At 43.2% G+C, this 14,519-nt stretch overlaps 1 protein-coding gene across 1 annotated transcript in view; it reads right to left on the bottom strand.

Annotated features, from left to right (window-relative positions):
• Window positions 1-722: 722 nt before the first annotated feature.
• Window positions 723-14,519, bottom strand: part of FAM20C (FAM20C golgi associated secretory pathway kinase) — a 57,557-nt gene continuing 43,760 nt past the window's right edge. Inside the window, 7 exon segments of the mRNA XM_041462768.1 lie at window positions 723-1,905; window positions 2,689-2,748; window positions 2,841-2,922; window positions 4,391-4,500; window positions 5,033-5,213; window positions 12,138-12,253; window positions 13,995-14,087. Of these exon segments, the coding sequence (XP_041318702.1) occupies window positions 1,653-1,905; window positions 2,689-2,748; window positions 2,841-2,922; window positions 4,391-4,500; window positions 5,033-5,213; window positions 12,138-12,253; window positions 13,995-14,087 (895 nt within the window). The 3' untranslated portion in view covers window positions 723-1,652.

A 14,519-nucleotide genomic window follows, 5' to 3' on the forward strand; every position in this document is an offset into this window, starting at 1 on the left:
AATTTTAATATGCTGAAATGCCTACATTTTATTCTACCTGGCTTTTAAAGTATATGGTTATGAATCCCTGGGAAAAAAGACATCAAATGAAATAAATGGCAGCTTTGAATTAAAGTTGTGATGAACACTGTCACAATAAATTCTCTCCTCACCCAGAGGAGTGATGAGGGATTCCTGCTGCACCACACCATGTTTTCACAAGTCAAATACAGCCACGTGTTCAATTTATAGCTTGCTTTTGGGCTGAGAGTCTCCACAAATCTTAAAAGAATGCAGCTGAGCATGATTCAAGGCTATTTGGATAAGAATACCATGTTTCCAGCTAATTTAGGCTGGGATTTTCTAGGTTGTGCAAAGGTTTTTGCAGCCCAAGTCAGAGGCACTGGTGTTTCTAAATCCTCTGGGCAATATGTCAAGGCAAAATCTTTGGGAGGTGTTGCTCCACAGCTCGTTTCTACAGCCATAATTGCAAGAGGAAGGGATGCTGAAATGACAGTCAAAACAATGCTTTCATAGGAAAGATTAACCCTTTTCAACACCCCAGCCCTTACTGGCATTGCAGTGTGCATTAATCACCAATTAATCACCAATTCCCTGCTCCAGCTCCATTTGCTGCTGCTACAAAAGGGGATGACAATTTAAACAACCACTTCTGGGACACTTGGCTGGTGCACAGAGCTTTGCTCTGAACAAGATGAATGAATCTATTTAGACAAGATGGCTACACATTTTGCATATCTTTATTGCACTTTTACCACGTTGCAAACAATTCCACAAAAATGCTGCAAAAGTAAGCCTAGAGCTGCTGAAAGCAGCTTTTTACCCATATATGTATATATTTACACAAAACTATCAAAAGCAAAATTGAAAAGTAGCAGCTCAGCTATGATAGTCTAGAAAGATAAGAGCTGCCACCTCCTTATGGACAAATAGTACAACTTGTCATTTTACATCACTTTGTAAAACCAACATTCAAGTATTCCTGTCAAAGCACAATTAGTGAAATTCCCTTCTGGTAACCCCTGTATTTATTATCATTATTATCATATTTATTATTATTATTTTTTGCCTTTAAAAGTTCATTATGCCTTAACCCTTTAAATGCTGAGTAGCTGGGGGGAAAATAAGCATTCAATTTAAATAAGATACAGTGGATTAGAGCACTTAAAGGGTTAACACAAAATACTAAGTGGACTGTCACCACAAATAAAGTGTGAGTCACAAAACTATGCTGTCCCTCTTAGTTAAATTTGGAAGGTAGGTCTGGGGTTTCATAGATATACCATATATAAATACAAAATATTAAGTAAAGGCCTCCTTTCTATACAAAAAGGACAGGAGGTGTTTTGCTATCAGACTGCTGTCTGTCCGTGATTGAGTATTTTCTGAATCTTTTCATAATCTCTCTTCAGGAACTAATGAAAAGCATCACATTAGACTTATTTTTCTTAATGAACTAATCCTTTGCAGAGTCTACACTTTACCTACTTTGGGAACAATTATATCTCATTTCTGAATTCACTGAATTCACAAAGTAGCATACACAGTCTTTTGCAAGACTTTATTTTTTTGTTGTTGTTGTTTTGTTTCTTTTCTTTTCCTTCTTTGAATCTTCTCAACTCAGCTGGTAAAAACGTAGTCTTGCCATTTCACTACCTCTCAGTTGTAACAGTGTTAACATCCATGTTAAAGTCATTTTCAACCACGTTGTCATACCCATCCTTCTCTATGCAGTCACTGACAGCCTTGAGCACAATCCGCAGCCGCCTGTCCATCGCCTCCAAGTGAGGCTGGTAGAGGATTGGAGCTATTTTGTCTTTTAGCAAAGATTCTTTCATCAGGAGACTGAGTTTGTACTCCTCCTTGGCTAGCAGCTGTAATCGCAGATAGGTAGACTTCCTGATTCTAAGAAGAAAAGGAGAAAAAAAAATGCAAATCAGTTATTTCCATCACTGTTGACCTCGACAGTGCTAAAAGGCTTATGGCCAGAATTACAATAATAGTGTAAGAGCCTTATTCTGTGATCTGAAATGAGGAGAACCAGGCACTGTCACAGTCCTAGTGAGCAGCTGGCATTGTCACTTGGCCACTGATCTTTTGAGGCCCTTAGGGGTGCAGAGGTTTTGGAGGACAGATCCAGGGGACAGTGCAGGCAGCCTCACATCCCTCACCTGGAAAGGCACCAAGTGGAGCTGGTGCAAAATCCATAGGACCATGTCCCTCGTGGCAATGACACGTGTGACACACGTGTCACTGAGCAGGGACACGTGTGACAGCAGCAGAGGCTCCTCAGGCTCACCCTGCAGGGCTGCCCAGAGTCCCCACAGACACAGAGCTCACCCTGAAAAGCTGAAACTCTAAATTTAGTCACCCTCTGAAAACCCTGGCCATGGGCACCAAGGAAAGCTGTTGAGAAGCATGTGAACAAGCTGGGATTTTGTCACTTGACTTCCATGGGATCTGTATTTTGTCTTAAAGCTTCTCTTAAAGCTCACAGCCGTGCTCCTACAGCGTCCTGGTCCCACAGAGCATTTCATGTGGCAGTGACAATGCTCAGGGCTAGCTGGGCAGGATCACTCCATCTCCTCCTCTCCACAGTGGGCAATGAAAGATTCACTTGAACATTTTCAGTCCTGTTAGTGGAAACAATGGTACAAACCAGGAAACACCTCCAGAGGGAAAACATACCTGCAGCACTGGTTTAAAGGCACCAAAATGGAAAGTTCATCATGGGAATATTTTCCAAACCTATTTAAAGATAAGAGCAAGAATGTTACAAAGGCAATGACTGACTATTTTTTTTTTTCTTTAACCCCAGAAGGATTATTAAAGGTATTTACCCTCTTCCATTGTCTAAGTGGATAATAAAAGTTTCATTTCCAAACTTCTCAAAGGTTTCGTAGTGATGTCGATCCATGTTACCTATGGGACAAAGAGAAGAAAAAAGACCATTCTCACTCTGGCTTGAGTCTGCAGGTCAGGGCAATGCAAAAGCCCAGTGCTCCCCAAAAACAGAGCAGAGAAAGCAGCAAACCTGCAGAGCTCATTTGCTCTTACTGTGGATACCCCAAAGTGTGTGATACTGGAAGGGTTGTTAAACCTCTGGCAGCTTTTCAAGCTCTCCGTGGCTTTTATACTTCAGCTCTAAAAGGCCCATCAGGACACAAAGCCAACCTTCCCCTCCTCCTGCAACCCTCCTGGGCTACACCAAGGAAACCCCTCTCCAGCACAACAGCATCCCAGCTGCCTGGGGAGGCTGGTCACCTGTAGGGCAGCTGTGTTCCCTGTGGCAAGGGAACAGCCTGGGCTCAGCAGGGCGTGTGAAGCAGACCTGGTCCATGTGACATGTGCAAGGCTTTGCTCAGGGAGGGAGAAAATGCCTGCTTTGAGCAGGGATGTTAATCCTGATCACTCTGTTAATGCTGCATTCAACTTCCCGAACCCCAACCAAACATCCTGGTTTTCCTCTGGTAAGAAGTTTGCCCCAGTTGCTGAGTGCCTGGGAAGCCAGAACAGCATCATGTCTGTGAGATATGGATGAGGATGGTGCTGATCTGCACAGCTGCACAGCTCTCCCTGGGTGAGCTGCTTTTTAAGGCCAATGTGCAGAGCACTGCTGCCAAGCCATGAATTTTGTCTCCCTGGCAGGGGTCTTGAGCTACTTATAGATGCCACATATGGCTCCTGAGCTGTCACCTGGCCTCTCCTGCTGCAGGCTATTGCAGGAATCTCAGTGGGGGCAATGGCACAGGATGTGTCCATGCTGGCATGTGCCCAAAGATCAAGGATGTAAGTTGGCAACTTAGAAGTGTATTTGCTGCAGCAGGGAAGGTTTCATATGAGAATGAGAATTAGGCTTGGAATGGTACCACTAGTACCTGGCTGTAAATAATTATTTTATTGAGATCAGGTTACATAAACAGAAAAATTCCTGATACAATCCACAGCTGCCTTTGTGACAAAGCAATGCCTCTTCCCCCCCAACCCTGACATTTCATAGAGAAGCAGCAGAGAACACTCCTGCAGGATGAAAACAAAGCACCAGTAATGAGCAGTCCTTGCATGTGCATCCAGGAGCCATATATCACAGGGGTAAAGCACTCACTAAAGCAAACTGTGCAGCCCTTCACTACTGTGAAGGAGACTGGCCTGACCTGCATTCATCACCACTCTGCATTTCTGAACATCTTTGTTCCTTTAATCTGCACTGATGGGAATACATAACCATGTAAATCTGCATTTTCTCATAATCATCTAGAAAAGCACATACAGTAAATGCAGCTTCAGCCACGCTTTAGCAAACTGCTGAGCTATGCAGAGCAGTGCAGAAAGAAACGGTTCTTATTCTAATTAAATGTTGCATTTAATTTTTGAAAGAGATGAAACATACCCATTAGGAAATCAAAAACTGTCATATCCATTATATCCAGAATTCTGGTCCCACTGTCATATGGAGGTGTTTGCTTAACCTCTTCACAATAATCTGGATCAACTTCCCATCTGGAAAAGGCAATATTTTGATATTTTATGTTACATACAAAGCTTACTGAAAATGACAAAAAATGTTATTTTGCAAAGATCTACTTTTATCATATTCGATTGAGGGCAGGGTCAGCTAGAGGCAGCAAATTCCAGCAATGCAGGCAAGCAAGGAAGATTGTCACTGACAAAGAAGGAAGAAAATCACAAGACTGAAAACTATCTGCTTCAGGATTTAGGAGACTAGCTGCACCATCAGTCATATGGTGCAAACAGCTGAGACTTGCTTAGGGCTGCTGAGAGCAGTGCATCTTTCCCCCTCTGACAGGATTGGACAGGTCCCGTTGCATCCTGTCAGTGCCACTGGAGGTACCTGTCCCATGAAGGAATTGTGCCACTGAAGGTCCTTTTGGGTTCAGACCATAAACTGGAGCTCCTGGCACGTGCAGTGCCCTGTCCCTTCCCAGGGGCTGGGAGAACCCAGCTGCTCTCCTGGGGCCAGGACTGGGTTATTTCTCTGTCACCCTGTGCAGCTCTGCTCACCACTACTCACTCTGCTTTCTTGCGCTTGTGGTAGGAACGCCTCCAGGGGTTTCTCCAGGTTTTCCTTTTTGCTAGTGACAAATCAGGCAGGAAAGCAGCCAGGGACCCTTCGATCTGATCTGGTTTCCCACACAGGGCGTGCTCTGTTGAGCAGTAGTAGGAGCATTCCCCATAGAAGCAGATGTTGTTGGCTGGTAAAGAAAGGAAAAGAGCTTTAAAGCCTACCCTTAAATTAGTATTGAGAATTCATAAAAGCACTGATGTATGTAGGAGCAGAAATAAATCCAAACTCCTGTTACCACACATAGTTTTCCTCCACTGAAACCACTAGAAAGACATTATTTCAGTGGCTGGGATCACGCCCTGTGCAAAGTCTTTGTGACTATTTCCAGTCTATTTATATTCCCCAAACATATTTTTTTTTAAATGCTGTCCTTTCTCCTTTCGTTTTCCCAGACTGATGCATTCCTTGGGAGCTGTTTGCTACCCCAGGCTGGAACCCAAAATCCCAGAGCTGAACAAGTGGCATGTGCCCAAAATTAAGTCACTTTTCAAAATCTTGGCTTGTTTCTTGAAGACTGGAGAACATTTCATTCATTTCCTTGCTGGTATGAGAAGAACTGACAGTTTCTGCAAGGAGAATTATTTACCATCCAGAGTCCTGTGGGGGTGTGCATGGAAGGTGGAAATAGCATGGATGTAACGCTGTCAGCACACATCTCAAACACTAATTCCTTCCTCCACACCTCACATTACTCCAACAACCACAGAAAAAGAATCTGCAGCAGGTTTTGGACCGTGTGTTACCTTAAAACTTCCCCAAAACTGCCACCATATACTTCTGTACCAACAGGAACACCCACGCCTTTACAAGAACATCCTGCCCACAGGAATTCACTGAAGGTGAGAGAGAGCAGCTCATCCCCAAAGCCCACCAACAGCAGACTGTGAACAGGAATAGGAGTACACTGTTGCTCTTGCCAGTGTGCTACAACTCTTGTGACATTGCTTTATGCACATAAAATGTCATTAGAGGAAGACTGTGCCTTTTCCTCATGGTAATGCATGAAGCTGAGAAGTCACATTGCTTCCTAATTCCCCACAAGGCCTCTAAATTCAAATATTGTTTCTGAGCTGCTCTACCTCTGGGCAGGCTCAGTGTAAATGAGGCAGGAAGGGCTGGGAGCAGCAGGAGGTGATTTTCTGGCTGCCACAGGAAGGTGAGTGTGGGTTTGCATGGCAGTGATGCCCTGCAGCACACAGCCCTGCACGTCACTGTGACATCCCCAGCCCAAACCCCATCCAGCAGAGTGCCCAGGGGAGATGGGACACTGCCAGTGGTAGCTGGTGAGTCAGGAGGACAGGGGACAACTCTGAGGATGACAGGAGGAAGGGAGGAACAGAGCAAGGAGCTGTGTTTGAGGAAGGAGAAGTAGGGGAACACGGAATAGCAAAAAGTCCTCGTGATGCTTTTGATTAATCAACTGCATTATCTGGGGCTGGCTGTTAAACCATGGAGTTGTACCAAATAACCACACTACAAGGCCGATGTTTTGGTACTTGACAATCTGTTCCAGCTTTCCACTGATGTCCCAGCTTTCTCTGTTGATGGCCACCTGATTTGTCCACAAAGTTGTGATTACTTCACTCTAAGACAGCCTTTTTGCATCAGCCTGCTGTGGCTGACTCACGAGGGCCACCCATCCATCCATGCTCAGGAACAACTTACCCAAACTGTATGTTTATATTTACAAGACTGGATCATAGCAGTTAAATATATCCTGGCTAAGTCCACAAATATTTACTCTGTGGCCAAAAAGCTTGTTGACAATTACTCAAGGAAAATAAAAGTACTTCAGGGAAGAGAAAAGGAAGAACAGAAATTACAAAAGGAAGGAAGTGATCACTCAACATATCTGTACTTCCGAGTTTGCAATTTAAGTGTTTTACCAAGTGGAATATCCTCTCTTAAAAATTGTTTCTGCTGATTTGAAGCTGCAGTGGGGCTTGGGCTTCAATTCAGCTGTGCCAGCATCATCCCCTCATCTGTGGAGGGAGGGAACCATGCAGATTTATCTTGACTGCCTGAGATAACTTATCTTCCAGGGTTTCCATGACCTGCCTTCCACCTGGCAGCAGGAAGCCAGTGCTCGTTTATCTCCTGCAGAACCAGTTTTGTAAAGAGCAAAAGGCCCAGCAAACGTCCCCCACACCATCACAGCCTCTGCTGCTCACTATGTAAATCTGACCTTTCAAGAAAAAGGAGTTGTATTAAACACAGCATTTTGCTCAGTGGGAAGATAAATACTCTGTTTAATAGTTTGCTTCTGTATTCAGCTTGGGGAACAATGAAACCCTCCTCTGTATTGTCAACGAAAGCAACTGGGGCTAATCACTTGGCAGTAATCACACACTGGTATCCAGGTAAAACTTGAGGAGAGCTGGGGGCTCTGGCAGTGCTGCTGTTTGCTGCTGCAGGGCTGTGCAGTGAGCACATGTGCTGCCTGCCACTCATCCCACTCATCCCTGCCAGCACCTTCCAGCTATTGATCCTCCACGGAGCCCCATCACCTGCTCAGCATCCAGTGCCCTGAGCAATGGCAAGATGTGTCCTGCCATTAAGACAGTGAACTTGCAGTAAAACCACAAGTGTATTCCTCACTGACAAGTTGCATACAATGGCAAATCTTTTTCTGCCAGCAGTTGTTCCCCCCATGGGCTCAGACCTGTGGTACCTACTCCCCGCAGCTCTTGTTCCATTTCTGGGGATAGTGGAGGTGAAAGGATGTTGGATCTCGAGCTACTGCTAAAGAAATTAACTGCCTTGATTGATACAGAACAGACATCCTATTATGTCTGCCCTAGTCCTTACATACCAGCAGTAAGATGAAGCAGCCTGAATTATCAGGGGAAACATTCGTCTTTAAGGTTTCTTAAAAATGTAAGGGAAAAAAAGAGGCACCAAATATAGAAAACCACAGATCTCATTTAAGACTTCAAGGTGCTGCAGCAAGGCTCTTTGAAACCTAAGTAGGTGACCCACATTCTGCACAGCAGGCTGAGGGTGAAATTCCAGCTAGAGCCACAAGCCCAGCGCTTCATGGCAATCCCACGCTGAGAGCAGGGTTTGGCATTCCGAAGTAAAAACAAGAGAGAAAGGGGAGATGAGCTCCCTACTGTGGCACAGTCCTTCTCCTCTCACTAAAATTGCCCAAACCATATGTTCCTCTCACCAGATAAAGGTGTTTCTTGCATAAGTACACCTGCAAAAGGAGCAACAGCCAGGAATTTGTGCTCCTGCAGGGTGGGCTGGAATGGCAACAACAGCAGTGCTGGCAAACCAGACAGGGAGGAATGCTGATACATGCTGGAATGTCCAAATGCTGAGCACTGCCAACATGCAAAACACTTCTTCACTACTAACCAAGATTGTTTCCCAAAGCACCAGAAAGACAAGAGAATCCCATGTTGCAGTGTCTGATTTTCATTATCTGAGGAGGAATGGATGTGATTGGTAATGAAATGCAGGCAAAAATCATGGCCTGGTGATCGAAACTCCAACTAATTACAACAATTAAGAATCAGAGTGTCTGTGTACTCATCTGCAAATTCTCTGTGCATCCTCCTGATAGCTGAACAATAATTCTTCTCAGGAAGAAAAGGAACAAGGGGGGATACCTTAAAGCAAATTGCTCGGTAGAGCAATTCTTTTATTCAGCTTTGCATGACTGTTAATAGAGGACATTTAGCAAGCATGTGCAATTGGAGTACTGGAAAAAATCCTGAATATTTACTACAGCAATGCATAAAAAGATCTTTCATTTACCTGCTCAAAATAATAGGTAACTCAGAAGTGCTATTGTATGCTTAGAGGGAAAAAAATCCATAATCCCTTGGAATTGGTTAATATGAACAAAAACATAGTGCTTACTAGCTGTGTAACATTGATTTCTTTAAGCTGCTGCCTCAATTACTTCCAAAATGAAGGCTGACATCATTAATATGTCTCTTTTTTCCTAGCAAATTACCATTCATTTGTAAAAGTAGCAGGGCTACTGCAGTCTGCCTTGCTGCAAAGGACATAAAATTAATTTAAATAATTACTGACCTAATTCCATTTCTCATGTTTAAGTCCGAACTGCCTGAAAGTGCACTTTTCTGCAAACTGCTTTCCCTCTGAGCACAGCCTAATGCATCCACTGACCTGCCTGCTCACAGCCATTGTCACTTTTCCATGGGAGCAGGGACATGCTGGGCACTGTGCTCTGAAGCTGCCTGTGGCTCCCTGGCCCTGATTTCCACACCTGATGGGACAAGGGAGGCGGCCCAGGAGTGGAAATGCAGTGAGGTTTCTTCCAACACATCCCCACACTGGTCTGGGAGATAACACAATGCTCCTGGTGGGATCCTTGGGTGGGATCCTTGGGGTGCCCTGTGCAGGGGCAGGAGCTGGACTCACTGAGCCTGATGACCCCCTCCAACTCAGGGTGTTCCATGGTCCTGTGATTGATGAATATTATCAATAATCACCCTCTGAGGGTGCAAACCATGGGCTCCCAGCCTGTTCCTATGAAATCAATTTCACTTAGTGCTTGTTTCATTTAAGATCTGTGTATGTGTGCATGGAGAGGGATATTCTGCCAGCAGGCACCAAGTGTCCCCATGACCATTAATTGTCACTGGGGATGGAGATGCAGTGACAGAGCCACCTGAAAGGGAGTCACAGAGGGTCCTCTACAGGCTTGTGTTGGTGCACAGAGCCTGGTTTGTGCATGTACCCAGAGGTCACACCTCCATTTCTCACCTTTGGAGGCAGCTCTCCCTCCAAACCAACAGCCTCAGCTGCCCTTCATCTGCCAGAGGGGCAAGTCAGCCCCTGAGCCTTCCTCAGGCTCCCTATTCCCTCTTCATCCTCACCCCCCAGACCACGAGTCTCACCCCAGCACCTCCCTCTTCTCTTCCTTCCCTGCCCTCAATCTGCTGCCTGAGCTGCCTGCTGGCCTTGTGGAAGTTGTTTCTAAAAGCTTAATTTAGGATCTTTGTTATTTTTTTCATTAAGCATTAATTAATGCCTGCCTTTTAAGGTCAGTATGAAATACAAGACAGAGGTTGGGCATATATTAATGAGAATCTGACTAATTAAGCTGGGGACTTGTAGGGAAGAAGTCTGACAAGTAACCAACGTGATTTAACCAAAGTATATTGATTCAGGAAATGTAAAATGGAAAGAAAAATTAATTGCTTGAGCATTTTACTCTCCAGAAAAGCCTGATTCATAGTTAATCAAATATTTTAATTGAATTTATCTGAGACCTCTAAATAAATTTGAATAAAGGATTATGTGTGGATGTCTGGAATTTCATAATGGCAAGATAAAGATCTTCATTTGAACTAGCAGCCTTTAACTCTGTATTGCCCTGCTCTGGCTGATGTAAGCTGCTCAGTACTTGAGAACAGTTTTGTAATTCAAGTTCATCCTTAAGTCTTGAAATATAACCTAGGAACACTAAAAATCAAGCAAACCTATTAATCCACATCTTACTTGACAAAATAGGAATAAAATGGCTTATGTTTAAAGTGAGCCAAAGCACCTTGTGCACAGTCAAAAGATTTTTTTTTTGCTATTTTTTGCACATTTTTACCTACAAAAATCAAGCCAAAACCAAAAAAGAGTATAGAGAGACAAAGAGGGAGGGAAAGCAACTAAGGCAAATGCAGAAATGTTGTGTCCACCAGGTTTGGTGAACATGTATTGTCACTGTAACTGTGACAATACATGTTCAGTGGTCATAATTGCAGTGCTCATAGTACTGGGTAAAATGAAACCTTCTGCAATTATGCAATGTAATTTACAAGTGAAGTTCCTGGAATAAATAACTGTCTGCTCAACTGTGTCCTGCAGAGCTGAACATAAATATGTAGCTAAAAATAACAGCCGTAATAATGACTTTATTGGGGATCAGAAAAGTGTGATAAACATTTTAAGAGCAAAAGCTCAGCAATGACAGCTCTGGTTTCTAGCTAACAGCAATAAATTACAGTTACATTGGGAGAAACTGTAATTAAGTCTTTGGATCTCTACTTTAGGGATCTGGGATAAACAGCTTCTGGCCAATCACACACAGAGCAAGGGAGAGATCTCCAGAGGTTTCTGCTCCAGATTGCCTCTTACACAAGTCACAGCCTCAGATCAGCAAAGCACACTTGCACACAGCTGAAACAGTATGAATTAAACTACTGGAACATGGCACTGTACTTTAAATTGAACCTATAACCATAAATTCTGTATGTAAGAACAAACTTAAATATTTCTGAGCCTTAATTTCTCCATCTCAGCATCCCAGAGGTTAAATAAAAGATGTTACCACTTTTTCCCATCTTTTGCCCATTTTTCCCTATTCCAGTTGTATATTCTGGTGAGCAGGATAGGGTTTTATCCTGTGCTTGTAGAATTCCCACCCTGTGGATCTCCATCCTTGACTAGGTCCACAAAATGGTGTGAAAGACTGAGGAGTGAGTGGTATCAGCTTCTGGGTCAGCCCTTGAAGCAAGAGTGAGGACTGGGAACAATTCAGGTCACTTCTAGCCCAACAGAGAATTAGAGCTGGAAGCAGGATATATTACATATCTATTTCCTGATTTTTTCGCCCAAACTCTGTTGTAATAAAACCTGAATGGCTCTGAGAAATTAGGTTTGGTACTCCAGTCAAAGCCAGAAATAAATGCATCTGACCAACAGAAGTGACAGATCACATTGCAGTAGGGAAAAAAACCCAAACCCTGAATAACTAATGGGCTGGGTAATAAGGGTTTGGGTAAACTGAAAGCACCAGAAGAAATTGCATTAGAAATTGTTCTACATAAAACATTTTTTGAATACACTGCTTTGGTGAACATAAAAGCCTCTCTCTGCAGATAATTTGTCAAGGGGGAAAAGCACTCAACTCAAAACAATAAAGTCTTCTTTGTAAGCTATGTCTCCACATTTATTTTTATTCAAAGGTCTAGAAGACAGTTTTATTAGAAATATCTGAGCAATTAAGCAATCTACACATCGTTTCCTTAAGTATGTGTTCAGCGGGATAGAGAGAAGAGAGAGTTATTTCCAGGACTACCTGGTGAGATGAAAAATGTTCTCCACAGCTTCTTGTCACGAGTAACATCTCGTATTTCCCTCGTCATGTTAACCAGTCTGCCTGCGACCGGGGGCACGCGCCGGAAATCCAGGATCCTGCAACAGGCACAAGAGACATGGGTTATGGAAAGGATTAAAGTGTAATGAGAGTTATAGGTTTTAGGAAGCTTCATTACACTCTGAAGGCACATTTATCTGTGGTCTTTAAGGAGTGTAAAGCCCATCACTTTAAAGTGGATAATTCCTCATAGCATGAATTACGAAATATGTCCTGAATTTGATGAGCTCCGCATTGCCTATGTAGTATGGAGTGAAATACAAGAAAAGTATGGAGGGCATTGTTCCATGATAAAAATGAAGATACATACAATTCCAAAGAACAGAGACAGCAAAAATTTATTTTTTCACTTTGTGCTACTTCATGATTGTTACGACATGCATTTTGCTCACCAGTTTTTAAGTGACTTGGGGAATGGGATTTCAGCCTCTTTCCTCCATAAACACCATGTAATTCTTTTTCTGACAGCCTTAGTATGTGTTTGATTTATTTCCTTCTGCTCCTTTCTGTTTTAATACCCTTATACCAACCTAAACAATCTCCCTGAGACCAAAAATCTTCCCACGGGCAAAGGCTGGGAGAAGAGCCTCTCCCTACCCCGAACTCCCCCACCTTCACAGATCATAAAAACCTCCCTATGAAGCACTGCTATTAGATGCAGTAAAAGAGCAAGGACCCCATACAAAGTCTCCCCATAGGCAGGATTTTTATATCTACTGTCTGCTGTTCATATTTTCTTCATTGGGTAGCAACTGCTTTTCCACACACTAAGCAACTGTTTAGTGTGTGGATATTTAACACACCCCCCGTAGGAACTCCACTGATGTTTTTTTCTACAGCACCATCTGCTTAAAACGGCAATATGAAATATAAAGCAGAAGGGATCAACACCAAGGTCAACAACAATGAAACAGAGAAGATCCTTGAAGGATCTGATCAGGATTGGCTCTTACTGGAATATCTACTCTGTGCCACCCACCAACACATTCCCATATCCCAGTCATCATTCCAGAAGGCAGCAATTCTACACAAACCCCCAAATAATTCATGGCCCCAAAGCTTTGCACTTTCAAAATTATGTTTCTTGGCCTTTCAGAGTGTGAAAGACACTTCAGTGAAATGCCATTTTTTCCAGACATACTGCTAATCACTAATTTGCAATTCCCACCCCTCATCTGGGCAGAGAGGGAGGGCTGCAGTCTTGGGGTATCCAACATCCTCTGCACTAACTCTGGAGGGGGGACATTTTCAGCAACAGGAGCATGAGATGACCACCACTGCCCTCTCCTTCCCAATAACTTGTGGCATAAATATGCTCCTGATGTGGGACAGTCCCGGCTTTTTGCTGTGAAACCAGAACGCCCTTCCATCTCAAGGACTCCTCTCTGAATACACCATTGCCCAGGGCTCGTTTGGATCTCTGTGCCCTGGAGTTAATTGGGGTGAGCCGGGCTCCCATCACTAATGTGGCACATTGCCTGGGAGATGGGTGCTCTCCGTATGTACTGCAAGATCACAAGGGAAATTAATTTCTCAGCTTCTCTTCAATAAAACTTTCTTTTTGAGAATTTCTTTTTGCCAGGTTTCTCATTCCCAGAGTAAGTCACATTTCCTAATTATTAACTTACTCTTTCATCATCTGCCATTTAATTTATTCATGGCATTTGCCCACTTTTGTTCCACTTTCCCCTTTTAAAAAAGTAATTCAGTTACAGGAATCGCCAAGTGCAGCAACTTATCACAATATTTCCCCTTTTACTGTAAAGCTGTTCCACTTGCCTGTCGAGATGAAATGCTGCTATTTCTGCATTATGTCTCTCATAGTCTGAGAAGTAAAAAAAGTCAGGCGGGGTTTCTTGTTCTCTGGTTTGCCTGCAAAGGAAAACAAGGGAAGTGTTTTAATGAAGGGTTAGCATTCCTAAGGAGCAGTGCTCAGTCATCAACATGCTGCTCAGGAGTTCAGTATTGTTTGCTTAATGGAAGACCTTCAAATACCTCATTTGTGCATTATTTGCCATGCAGCCTTCATTTTATCTTCTTTTTTGAGCTACTCTAACAAAAAATAGAAATTCAAGACTTGTGCAGGCAGTGTGCTGTCACAAAGCTGTTCCACTCAAAACTCTCGCTCTATTTAACAAGATCTATTTTATCACTCTCAAACATTTCATTAGCGATAGCTGTGAAGACAATGTCATTTCATTAAATTATCATTAACTGTAATTATGAAATTTCCAATAGTAATAACATTTTTCTTTCATCTTTGGCAGCCATGCAGCTCCCATCTAGAATATGCCTCTCCCTTTG

This window comes from Pyrgilauda ruficollis, unplaced genomic scaffold (genome assembly GCF_017590135.1).
Source record: "Pyrgilauda ruficollis isolate IOZ18807 unplaced genomic scaffold, ASM1759013v1 scaffold16, whole genome shotgun sequence".
NCBI classification, from domain to species: domain Eukaryota; kingdom Metazoa; phylum Chordata; class Aves; order Passeriformes; family Passeridae; genus Pyrgilauda; species Pyrgilauda ruficollis.